The 13,894-nt window shown below is 43.2% G+C and overlaps 1 protein-coding gene across 1 annotated transcript in view; it reads left to right on the top strand.

Annotated features, from left to right (window-relative positions):
- Window positions 1–816: 816 nt before the first annotated feature.
- Window positions 817–13,894, top strand: part of hs3st3b1b (heparan sulfate (glucosamine) 3-O-sulfotransferase 3B1b) — a 26,121-nt gene continuing 13,043 nt past the window's right edge. The window contains exon 1 of the mRNA XM_046355285.1: window positions 817–1,704. Within this exon, the coding sequence (XP_046211241.1) occupies window positions 1,121–1,704 (584 nt within the window). The 5' untranslated portion in view covers window positions 817–1,120. The remainder of the gene's footprint in view (window positions 1,705–13,894) is intronic.

Here is a 13,894-nt window from a genome sequence, read left to right as displayed (position 1 = left end):
TCAAATTCATTATTGTCAAGCATATAGCTAACATCTTCTCCAAGTTATCTGACAAAACAATTGGGAAACGACATTGTTAAAACTGTTTTTTTTGTTATGAATACTAATTTGTAGCCTATATCTCGAAATATCTTTCTTGAAAAAGCTAAATCATCGAGAAAAAAAATTATCCTTGAAAATATGAAAGAAAATGTTAAACTTCTAATGCAGCCTATATACCGTGCTTGGCACAATCGATGGCCCCGCCCCATATGTTTGGCAAAGCAGAAGATCTCTAACAGCAAAAATTATATTTGGTCATAATGAGTTTGAGATGACCAGAAAGGTTATAAATAGGCCTATAACTTACTTCACAGATATGCGCTTCTGTGATATGCATAATAAATCATTCATTCTCGTAGGCCTATAGGCTATATGACACACAAGCAGAAAATAGTCCCCTACCCAATTCATTGTGTTAGTTAGTATACACATTAAATAATGCTCAAAGATAAAAAGGGAATAGCACAGCAGGTGGACTTCGCAGCTGCCTCACCAAAAATACAGTTTTAACTATATAATTTCCCTAGTGATTATATAGAATACAGTTCGTCTCTTCATCCAATAAGAGCGTTTCATCTTTATGGCGAGAATCCCAACGCGAGTGCCCTCCCACACTCACCTGTGATAGGTCCGTTTCTACGAACAAACAACTGATTATTTAGCGTGCGTGAGTCAATTGGCCATGGTGATTGTCAATCAGATGTATCGGTACGCCCCCTCGTGCTGTAAAAGGTCTAGTCCTCGAGAGAAGGCTCAAAACTAGCAGTTGTTCGAAGGTTTGGCAACCGCGATGCGTGTGAAGAGAGACGGCTAGGGTGTGGAGTAGCACCACTGAAGTGCACCAGTCGTTCGTATCATTTTCCGAATCCTTTTACTGTGGTTATGGTGAATGACGATTATAGCATGCAATGACTTTGCACCAGTGGATACATCCGCTTTAGTTTATTTGCTTGCTTTATACATTTTTCCGCTTTAAATGAATGGCATGTGCATTTTGCGAGGCTACTTGATGTGCCATCGGGAGTGAGTGGTTTTGGCAATATGTGTCGCTGGAATATGGTATGCACTCTCAGAGTTTATGGAATATAGCCTGGTTTGTCACAATCTGTATGCGTTCTCATTCAGCCCGGTGAAAAATAAACTCTTTCTGCTCGGCATCATGTTTTTACTCTGGGTATATATGCTCTACTCCTGCGTGGGCTACTGTGCCACCATGCCAAGTTTGGTCGTGGACAATTACCGGGGAAAGGAGACAGGGTCTGTGGTCGGTAAAAGGATAGAGAATAACGGCAGAGTGGACCTCATGTCCAGACTGCTCCCTAGACCCCAACCCTGGGTGGATATAGAATCCGATTACGACGAACCCTCTGTCCGGACCTCCTCCAGAGACTTGCTCAATAACGATATAGACGCGTACAGAGGAGCGGAGGACTGGGACGAGATTAGGGGCGAGGGGCAGAGAGCTCCTGAGCCCGGTGCGATGTCAAGTTTCTCCAACGGATCAGGGAGCAAGAAGCTTCCCCAGGCGATCATCATCGGCGTAAAGAAAGGAGGGACGCGCGCGCTGCTCGAGTTCCTCCGCGTGCATCCAGACATCCGAGCTGTGGGAGCCGAACCGCACTTCTTCGACCGCAACTACGAGAATGGACTGGAGTGGTACAGGTAAATTCATCTACATTATATGCTCTCACATTCAATGTGCATTAAAGATGATAGGTTATCATACATACATCAACGATTCCCACAGTTGAACCAGCGCTATACAAGAAACGGTGAGAGAATATGTATGACAGTCAAAGCTATTCATCCAGTTACTAGACGCTGACGTTCCAATAGTTGTCCATAGCAGCCCTTTCGTTTCGTTTCGTTGCCTATATCTTCCTCAAACATTATATTGGATTGCAAACGGGGAGGGTTTCTTTGCATTATACCAGTCTAAAATGCACTTAGACTAGCATAGTTGATCATATTGAAATCCCAGGAAAAGTTGTATCATCTAATATATCATAAAGCTATAACCAGTATATAATTAAACAACGTAGTGTATGTAAAATTATTCGATAGTAAAATTCAGGATAATTATATCTCCACGTTTTTATAATACGATTTGTATGAATCATTTATCAAATAAAACGAAATATGTTCAGAAAGTCATTTTAGTTAGTTCCATAATGCATAATAATATGCCCAGATCATATCCTATTCGCTATTTGCAACATACGTTTATTCTGCATAAATGTTTAGAGATAACGTCAGTGGCCATATTTACGGTAAGGTCAATATAAAATATGATATCTATAATCTACAGTACAGACTATTATTCTAATAGATTTTTATTTATGTATATTGGTATGGTGCCTTTCCAAACTCCAAGCAGTTTTGGCGTCAACGTGGACATATAATCGAGCATTCAAACATGCGTAAAACTGTGGGGGTCATTGAATAGCATTAAGAGATAACAAATGCATACGTTTGTATTTTTATTTCTTCAGTTTATGATCCGGTAGTAGGCTAGAATATGCCTGAATGAACATGCACTGTCTTAGTATCGCCTGGGCTGAGCCGTTTCCACGTCGTACAGTGGTCTCTATTGGACACAGTGCAATACTGCAAGTTAACGGGTTACTTTTCATAAAGAATTAATTAAATAATTAGTTGATTATAAACTGAATATAAATTACCAATATGTCTATTATACTACAGTCTGAAAAGATCAGGTAATGTGCAAGTTGTGAATTCGATATCGATTAATTATTATTAGCCTACTATTGGATGCCATATAGGCCCTAATATATTAGAAATAAGATGTGCTTGATTACTTTAATGATCAGTTACATTTTTTTTGTATATTTCCAACTTTCAAATGTAAATAAATATGCAACATACTTACTATTATAGTTAGGCCTATTTGAGTTGGAAAAAATGATGTTAATCTTAAATACATTCTAAGCTAAGCGGATTTGTCCTAGCACTCTCCTTCAAAATGTATACATAATAAATGCACACGAAAGTAACAGTAATCTACAACACAATAGCGCTGGGCTACTCGGAGAACAACAGTAAAAACGTTTCTTAAGAGGGTATACTACCAACTAACCTTTATACCAGTCATTTACATTTTGAACGGATAATGAGTGGGAGGAGGACTAATACACTAGGCTAAGTAGGCTACTGTAGGATAATGAAAGAAAAACGTACCCCAGAATTAATTCAATAGTAAATCAAACAAAATCCCACCGACAGTATATGAGCTATTCCTTGATCAATATTTGGAAATACATGACAAACCTCCTCCTATATTAGTCATACATAATTAAACGTTATAAACAACGTGCTCTACCACACGTTGAATTCTCTTAACTTAGCCTAGAAAAATAGTAGGGCCTAATTTTAGATGTCATATTCAGTATCATATTCAGCAACGACGACTGAGCAATGGCAACTCATATCGAATTAATATGAGTGGAACATTATGTAGCCTAATCCGTTTACCTGAATGAATTAGTCAAATGAAAACTTTAAAAGAATGAAGTCAGTGCATTAAATGCAGCCAGCCTATGTGCGTTTTTAATTTCAGTTTAACATCGCAGTAAAATGCCGAAAATAGCGTAGCTGTTGAAGGTCTTCGCAGGAAAATCAGGGACCATGCATAGTGGTTGGTTTTCTCCTTGCTTAAACCCCGGGGACATTGCTTTAGTTTAAGGAGAGTTTCTCCATCTCTTTTCCCTGGACGGCGAGCAGAACTAATAGCTCATCTGACAAGTTGATAAAAACAATTGCATGCCCCTCTGAATAATCGGATTTGGTGCTGTGTGTAAAGAGCCGGGCTGTTAAATATGCGAGGCAGTTGAGGGCCCCCAACTAAAGTAGAGCAGTGAAATGAAAGAAAAGCGGAATGAGAAACCTGTGTGTATGGAGTGGGTGTCCGGCTATATGGATTTGATTCAAATAAAGACACTGTCTTTATGTCGAATTTATTATTCAGAGATCCAACTTGAGCTTTTGAATTGGCTTTGATAGCCTACAATTATTTATTAAACTTTGCACACTTTGAAATAAGTTATCCAAATGGTAAGCGCTAATTCTAGCTAATTTTATTTATATTTCCCATGAACCCAATTTCCTCTTCATCATTGCATACTTTTAGAAAGAACAAACACGAGCAAAACGGAACATTGAGCAGTTAATGATAATGGAAATGAGGAAAATAGCTGCGGTGAATTCCTTTGGGCCGATGATTCAACCCTCTCTCTGGCCGCTGTTTACAGAGAAAACACGCCGCGAAGGTTGCCTGCTGGCGGGCACCGTGTGAGGAACGGATAGAATAAACACACATGACCCAGCGTTTTATCTGAGGTTCTGGCTGTGTGGCCCATAAACCCGTATCTGTACCTAGAATGAGGCTGGTTCTTAATTTAGTATTCTCCAAGCTTTTCTCAGGCCTCCGGTTATCCCTCAAATCTGCTCAAGAAATCATACCCTCCAGCCAAGCCTCTCTTTTGGCTTATCACTTGATGGGACAAGAGTAACAATATTGGAACACCGTGTAGTTTGATCTGTGGACAAATGTATGTTTAATATATTGGCCAACACACACACACACACACACACACACACACACACACACACACACACACACACACACACACACACACACACACACACACACACACACACACACACACACACACACACACACACACACACACACACACACACACACACACACACACACACACACACACACACACACACACACACACACACACTGTTCAGCTGAGCTTTTCCATCTAACCCAGTTTGTCAGAAAGCATCTCATGTTTTTAGTAAGCTGTACTGACTTCCCCTCTCATGCAGTCACACATGTTGTGTGTCAAACACACCATGCCACGCTCAAATGTTATATCTGGGCACTGGTGTTTTTGCCCGAGACACAAACACCACGCAAACAAAGTGAAGAGTTGTTTTGATGCTTTCCCTCTGTCTGTCCTGCTCTTATATAACTTTATGATGTGAAACTCACACACGTGTGGATGCTTTAACAGTAAGATAAGCAGGGTCAATAAAACTGACCCAACCCCTACTGAAGTAAAGGAGAGTGTGTGTCAGAGCGAACCGGCTGACTGTAGTTCTGAATGTAGTTCTCCCTGCATGCTGCTCATGGAGCGTTTTGATAAGCTTTCTTGTTTGTCTTCAAGGAGAAGATCAACTAAATCAATGAAATCATACTTCATGATTACTGCTCCCAACTTCCCCATTAGTGTCACATACTGCACTTTCCATAGAAGAGAGATCACACCAGATGTATTTTGAAAGTTATAGATCTCGAAAACTTGATTTGCTGACATATATCAACAATGGACTCATGAAACACATACCAAAAAATTGTTTTTGGGTGGAGTTTTCCGTTAAATGGTAGTTTATTGTTGCGTTATGTGTGGGCCATTTACGAAGTCTTTTGCAATAGTGTAAAGCAATCTTCTGACGCCACAATGTTTATTGACACAGTACTCTTCTCCACTCTTCTTCTCTGGCGAGTTTGCACCATCGTTGTCTCCGTGGCCAATGGTCACACAAACTTATCCTTGGAATATCACCAACTAAATGCAGGGAAGGAGAGGCCGCTGCAGAAGTAAAAGAGAATAGAGCAGTGATAACAGGATTATTGTGATTCTCTGATGTACTTTGACAGTTTTTATTTGGTGTCAAAGACAAAACACAAGGCTTGTGCAAGGGGGGCGCTTTGTATCAGGAGGTACACATTTCCACTGTGAGGTCATGCATGAACAGCCCCTAAGGAGTGTGTGTGTGAGAGAGAGAGAGAGAGAGAGAGAGAGAGAGAGAGAGAGAGAGAGAGAGAGAGAGAGAGAGAGAGAGAGAGAGAGAGAGAGAGAGAGAGAGAGAGAGAGAGAGAGAGAGAGAGAGAGAGAGAGAGAGAGAGAGAGAGAGAGAGAGAGAGAGAGAGCAGGTCAGGGCAGTCTGTGCTGTGTGGACCAACCAGTTCAATTGAGAACAAAGATACTGTATTCCCTGTCAGTTGAAAGTATCGGTGTTATACTTTCTGGAATAGAACATGGATCACTCATTGTTGTTCTACCCATAGATATCCTTCATTCCTAATTCTATGCTTCTGACTTATTAGTTCCAAAGGTACTGTTAGCACCTGCTACAGTGTGATCGGAATGCCGATGAGTTGGCCGGTCCTTTCAGTTGGACTGTTTTCATTAGCTACTCAATGAATTCTTCACACTTTTTCAGTCTATTTCTTGCCATTTTACTGCACTGAACTCCCTGTTGCCTCCGTCATGTCAACGTTTTTACATATTTAGTTATTTACAACAGCCTTTTTGTCGAGTTGATTTTAAATCTCTGTCATTCTGACAATTTGCGGTGGTGTTACCTCCCTTTCTGTGTTCATATTCCATATAGATGTATTGGTCATGATGGGGCTCTGATATGTCATTTATGGTTCTGTGGTTTGCTTTTGGGTGATGGGCTTTCATCTCAGCTGCCTGTCAGATCCACGCAGTAATGTACTGTGCTCGTTCACTGCTCCTCCCTAAGAGTCTTTTTATGGTTTAAGGAGTAGTTCTGAACACTTTCTGGTCGCAAGGCTCCTAACTTTCACACTCTCTATTTGGAGTCTGTCACTCTTGTGTGAATAACTGAGGAATGATCGATCTGTGCTTGTTCACTACATAATCACCATTCTCCCCAGAATCTCCCTATGAGAAAGATAATTGTTGAGCTTTGTTTGAACAAGATTTTCTCTTGAGTTTCTGGCAAACATTTTGTCATGAAGAAATGGGGAGCCTTGCCTTAAACTGAAGTGCTTAGGGAAAGTTCAACACTCCTTTGTTGACATGTACTATATTTGGTTAATGATTGTGCTTATGATACACTACATGGTCAAAAGTATGTGAACGCCCCTTCAAATTAGTGGATTCGGCTATTTCAGCCACACCCATTGCTGACAGGTGTATACATTTGAGCACACGCCCATGCAATCTCCATAGACAAACACTGGTTGTAGAATGGCCTGCAATGACGAGCTCAGTGACTTTCAATGTGGCACCTTCATAGGATGCCACCTTTCCATCAAGTCAGTTCGTCAAATTTCTGCCCTGCTCGAGCTGCCCCGGTCAACTGTCGGTGCTGTTATTGTGATGTGGAAGTGACTAGGAGCAACAACGGCTCAGTCACAAAGGGGTGGGGTATACAAACTCACAAAATGGGAACAGAGTGCTGAAGCATGTGGGGTGTGAAAATCATCTGTCCTTGGTTGCAACACTTACTACAGAGTTCCAAACTGCCTCTGGAAGCAATGTCAGCGCAAGAACAGTCAGTCGGGAGCTTCATGAAAGCAGCCACACACAAGCCTAAGATCGTCATACGCAATGCTAAGCGTCAGATGGAGTGGTGTAAAGCTCGCCGCCATTGGACTCTGGAGCAGTGGAAATGCATTCTCTGGAGTGGTGAATCACGCTTCACCATCTGACAGTCCGATGGACAAATCTGGGTTTGGCGGAAGCCAGGAGAATGCTACCTGCCCCAATGCATAGTGCCAACTGTAAAGTTTGGTGGAGGAATAATGGTGTGGGGCTGTTTTTCATGGTTTGGACTAGGCCCCTTAGTTCCAGTGAAGGGAAATCTTAATGCCACAGCATGACATTCTACATGATTATGTGCTTCCATCTTTGTGGCAACAGTTTGGGGAAGGACCTTTCCTGTTTCAGTATTACAATGCCGCCGTGCACAAAACGATGTCCATACAGAAATGGTTTGTCGAGATCAGTGTGGGATAACTTGACTGGCTTGAACAGAGCCTTGACCTCAACATCATTGAACACCTTTGGGATGAATTGGAATGCCGACTGCGAGCCAGGCCCAATCGTCTAACATCAGTACACGACCTCACTAAGGCTCTTGTGGCTGAATGGAAGCAAGTCCCTGCACCAATGTTCCAACTAGTGGAAAGCCTTCCCAGAAGAGGGGAGGCTGTCATTGCAGCAAAGTGGGTACCATATTAATGCCCATGGTTTTGGAATTAGCTGTTTGACTAGGTGTCCACATACTTTTGGCTAGGTAGGGTGCTTGTAAAATGTCACTTTTGTTATTGCACATTAGGGAATTAGGGATGTTTAATGTGATATATAAGCAGAAATAGTTGATCCTTGAGACCGCAAAAGATCACCAATGTGGATGGGCTTTCTCAGCCATGCCAAGTTAATCTGGCTGCTGTTTTGTTTGCAGTGGTTGATCAAAGGTTATGCTTCAGTCTTCTGTTAAAGGAGTAGTTGGACTGAAATGGCGCCATCCCTGAGTGGGGTGTCTTTGTGGGCCGGTGAACCTTTGTATCCCTCCACCCTGTGATAAAGAACCAAAGAAAAAAACGCACTTAATGGCAGCTAGTGTCGGTTAGCTAGCTAGGGCCTGCTTAGAAGCTCCACCACAACAAAGGGACAAGTGGAGCATTGTTCAAAAGGGGAGTTTCAGAGGGGGTAAAAAAAATCCTGTTGCGCTATCAAACTGGAGATGGTTGCGAAAGGAAGTCAGTCAGTGTAAAGTTGTTATCTATGGGCCTGCCCCCCCCCCCCCCCCCCCTGCTCCCAGAGACCAGACAGGGGCTTCTGTCCGTGTCAACGACAGTTCTGGTTGGATGCCTCTTCTTTTTAACTCCTCACCCCAGGAGCACCCCTGTTTCCATATAGGTGACGTGACCCTACACATCTGCTCTCCACTGACCTCTCCCTCCTTCCTCTCACTGGCAGGGAGAATTTCAGAAAGGCCACCTGGTTGTAGTGCCACACTGGCAAAGTTCAAACTAACATCATCAACAACAAAATGTCAATTGAATGTATGCTGTCCAAAAAATAGAGACTAAATGGAGAATGAAGGAGTCAACCAGTTTCACAAAGTCTTCTCCTGTAATGACTTACAGTAGGGCTTTTATATTCAGCAGTATACTCTTCTTCTCAAGTCAAAAGAATGCTCAACACACACAGAGATGGACACCATACACACACACATGACACAGAGCCTTGTCCCTGGGTCCTTAGGGAGTGGTGTCTATTGATTAGTCAGGCCTGATTGGAGGTAAAGCGTGTGGAAGGGTTAGATGGGTTAAGGGCCTTTGACTGGGGTTTAGTGTGGCTGTGTGCTGACTGACAGGGTCTGTGTGCTGACCATCTGCAGAGCAGGAAAACGCTTCTGGACCCTACAGGGCTACTGGACCCTACAGGGATACTGGACCCTACAGGGCTACTGGACCCTACATGGCTACAGGTCCACACAGGGAAATACAGTTAGTTATGTTGATTTAGAGACTAACCTGCTGAGAGCATCCCCTGTCAACACAGGAATACATTATTTGTTATGTCGATGTATAAACCAACATGCTGAATTAAGGAACCCGACTTTTCAACTGTCCAACTGTGAGATAGGAAATATATTCACTATAAGAGTTTTGTCTGATAAAGTCATTGACAGACAATATCTGAAATCTTCTGTGAAACCTCCCAACTGGAGATGGATGCTATTATGTCGTAGTTATAGCTAGAGAGGAATGTTGACTCTGTGGCGATCTGATACTTTGACGCTGTGATGGCTTCCTGTATCCTTGCCCTGGCCTTCCCTACCTCCACAGCTCCCCTCTTCAGGGGCCAACATGGCCGACCAGCCAACCGTACCGCTGACAGCAGGTTGACATCCCCTCCTCAAAGAGCGGGAGCCGCAAACATAAAAATAAGTCGCTCGAAACCATTCCTCTGTGTTGGGTAAGCTTCCCCAGCGTTCCCAAATGAGAGCGGATTATTTTCTTTATGGTCAGGCTTCAACCCTCAGCCCTGGCTGCCCACCCCCCCGTTCTTCCCCCCCACCACCCCAAAACAACCTCTTTTATGAACCTCCTTTCTCCATTCTTCAGCTGTGCGCTCCGCCTATTGGCAAATAAGAATAGTGTCACATGTCGTGCTCTGTTCGCCCGATCCTGGGCGGGTCTCCCTGCAGGCCTCAGTGACCACGAGTGGTCAGCACGGAAGGGTAGAAGAGGCCCTCGCTCCCCGCTGCCTAAGCTGGCATGGCCCTACCGAATGGAGGGGAGAATAGGGAGAGACTGGGGGTGGATGAGGTGGAGGTGGGGGCTGGATGCTGGAGAAAGGCAGCTTTGAGCATTCATCCCCAAATTACCACCAGCTAATTGTGAAAGGGGTGACCTGTGGAAAGGGGAGTGGCAGCTAGCTAGCGCTGCACTGTGGTGGCCTAGTGGCCCATGTGAGTGGCCCATTCAGCACTACCCACAAAAGTGGGGGGAAGATGGCCGCCGCAGCAGGAACCTACTGCTAGAACTATGGATACAGGAACTCAGTGTCACACACACACACACGCACGCACGCACGCACGCACGCACGCACGCACGCACACACACACACACACACACACACACACACACACACACACACACACACACACACACACACACACACACACACACACACACACACACACACACAGACAAAATTAAGTTTGAAAAACTCTGACTATTGTATACGCTCATTCATTCACTCTGGCGGAGGAGAGGAGACACTTGTGTGTCTGTCTGTTGATGCCATTTTTGTTCTCCCTTTTGAGAAATAATGTATGTATCCCCCCAGAGCTGGAGTCAAAGCAAGACAAGGAAGGCAATGATGAAAAGAGTTGGGAGAAGAAGAAATAATCCAGAAAGAAGAATAAAAGAAGCTATGGTCTTCTGAGATAGTGATGTTTTCCCCCTCTCTCTTTCTCTCTCCTATAGGCCCTTGTGTACTGACCCTCCTTCTGTGCCACTAGTGAATTGGGTCCTATTTAACGAGGTGATAATTTGGATGTGGGAACACATGTCAGAGCAATACCAGACCTCCCTCCTGAGTTAACGCTCATTCATTGCTGCTAAATAAACACTGTTTGGCACATTAAAAGAGCCCAGGGGCTTGGAATTAGAGAAAAACACACACACAAGCGTTCCTATGCGTTGTTAATCATTAGCCTCCTTCTTACTCAATTTTCCTTCCAACACCATGGTCAGTTAGTGTTCTATTGGCATCGCTCCCCCAGATATTGAGAGATGAGAGAGTGGTAGGTGAGAAAGGTGTGGGCGTAAAGTGGAGGAGGGTGAGGAGAAGGAGAAAGCGATGACATTAGACCTGGACTCGTCCCAGGTATTAAGTCTTGGAGGTCCCCCTTAAGGTGTGGGTAGGTGTGGCAGTGGATGGGGCTGCGTCTGGTGCTCGACCCAGGGCTGGGGCTGTGAGAGGGAAAGTAAGAGTTGGGTAGTGGAGACTAGGAGGCCCCCTGAGGTGTTCTATTAACCCTTGGCCATAAAAGAGCACAGCTCATTAGGAGCCCTGAGTGGTCTCCCTCTCTCTCACTCTCTCTCACTCTCACTCTCTCTGTATGTCAATGGGCCTCAGAGGAGAACAGTGAGAACAGCTCAGCTCCAAGGCAACCCAGCAAGCCAAACCCAGGGGACAAACTCCCTGGCTCTCTCTCATTCTTTTCCACTCTGTCTATTTTGTCTCTATCTTGTCTTTCCTACTGATCGAAAGTACTGGGTGTTTGGAGCTTGTACTCTTCGCTTGTGGAATTATAAAGCTATACAATAGCAGTTGTCCAAACTGAACATTTAACGTAAAAAAGTTCAGAGAAATCATTTCACGCTGAAGCAAAGTATGCACCGTTTATCCGCAAATCTCCACCAAAACAATTTGATTATGTCAGGTATGCGTAAATAGTTGTAAAGGAGTCAGGTGCAGGAGAGCAGATGTGGTGTAGCCTTTTACTTTGGCGAACCAAAAACACACGGCAAAGTGAACACGAAATAACAATATGGGTTAACATAACCCAGCGCAACAGACTAACGTGCGCAATACATGAAACAGAATAAACAATAGCACACAAAGACATGAGGGAAACAGAGGGTTCAATACACAACACATAATGAGGGAAATGAGAACCAGGTGTGTGGGAAAACAAGACAAGACAAATGGAAAATGAAAAATTGATCGGCTATGGCTAGAAGACCGTCGCCGTCGACCGCCGAGCGTTGCCTGAACAAGGAGGGCCATCGAGTTCGGTAGAAGTCGTTGCAGATTATTTGTTAAAGAAATACACAAATAAGATATGGCAGGGGTATAAAACCGGGGGTCCGCTTAGATATTGCAGGGGGTCCGCAATTTATATATATACAGTACCAGTTAAAAGTTTGGACACACCTACTTATTCCAGGGTTTTTCTTTATTTTAACTTTTTAAAATTTTTACTAAATAACACAATGTTGTAACCAAAAAAGTGTAAAATAAAAATATACTTTATATCTGAGATTCTTCAAAGTAGCCACCCTTTGCCTTGATGACAGCTTTGCACACTCTTGGCATTTTCTCAACCAGTTCACGAGGTAGTCACCTGGAATGCATTTCATTTAACAGGTGTGCCTTGTTAAAAGTAGATTTGTGGAATTTATATATTTCTTAATGCGTTTGAGCCAATGAGTTGTGTTGTGACAAGGTAGGGTTGGTAAACATAAGATAGCCCTATTTGATAAAAGACCAAGTCCGTATTATGGCAAGAACAGCTCAAATAAGCAAAGGGAAATGACAATCCATCATTACTTTAAGACATGAAGGTCAGTCAATCTGAGAAATTTCAAGAACTTTGAATGTTTCTTCAAGTGCAGTCAAGCGCTATGATACAACTGGCTCTCATGAGGACTGCCACAGGAAAGGAAGACCTACAGTTACCTCTGCTGCAGAGGATAAGTTCATTAGAGTTCACCTCACCTCAGATTGCAGGCCAAATAAATGCTTCACAGAGTTCAAGTAACGGATGCATCTCAACATCAACTGTTCAGAGGAGACTGTGTGAATCAGGCCTTCATGATCGAATTGCTGCAAAGAAACCACTACTACAGGACACCATAAGAAGAAGAGACGTGCTTGGGCCAAGAAATACGAGAAATGGACATTAGGCTGATGGAACTCAGTCCTTTGGTCTGATGAGTCCAAATTTGAGATTTTTGGTTCCAACCACCGTGTCTTTGGGAGATGCGGAGTAATTGAACAGATGATCTCCACATGTATGGTTCCCACCGTGAAGCATGGAGGAGGAGTTTTGATGGTGTGGAGGTGCTTTGCTGGTGACACTGTCAGTCATTTATTTAGAATTCAAGGCGCACTTAACCAGTATGGCTTCCACAGCATTAGGCAGCGATACGCTATCCCATCTGGTGTGCGCTTAGTGGGACTATCATCATTTTTCAACAGGACAATGACCCAAAACACACCTCCAGACTGTGTAATGGCTATTTGACCACTGAGAGTGATGGAGTACTGATGACCTGGCCTCCACAATCACCCGACCTCAACCCAATTGAGATGGTTTGGGATGAGCTGGACTGCAGAGTGAAGGAAAAGCAGCCAACAAGTGCTCAGCATATGTGGCAACTCCTTCAAGACTGTTGGAAAAGCATTCCAGGTGAAGCTGGTTGAGAGAATGCAAAGAGTGTGCAATGCAGTCATCAATGTAAAGGTTGGCTACTTTGAAGAATCAAAAATCTAAAATAGATTTTGATTTGTTTAACACTTTTTTGGTTACTACATGATTCCATGTGTTATTTCATAGTTTTGATGTCTTCAATTTTATTCTACAGTGTAGAAAATGAAAAAAAAAAGAAAAGCCTTTGAATGAGTAGGTGTCTCCAAACTTTTGACTGGTACTGTATATGTATTTATTTAAATGTTTTAATGAATATAGCTAGCAACAACAGAATCAACACATTTGGATTTTCATATCTACAGTAGCAAAGAGGAGAATAACAAAG

The sequence above is a fragment of the Oncorhynchus gorbuscha genome, linkage group LG07 (genome assembly GCF_021184085.1).
Source record: "Oncorhynchus gorbuscha isolate QuinsamMale2020 ecotype Even-year linkage group LG07, OgorEven_v1.0, whole genome shotgun sequence".
Classification (NCBI taxonomy): Eukaryota; Metazoa; Chordata; class Actinopteri; order Salmoniformes; family Salmonidae; genus Oncorhynchus; species Oncorhynchus gorbuscha.
This window is presented reverse-complemented; position numbering and strand designations above follow the sequence as displayed.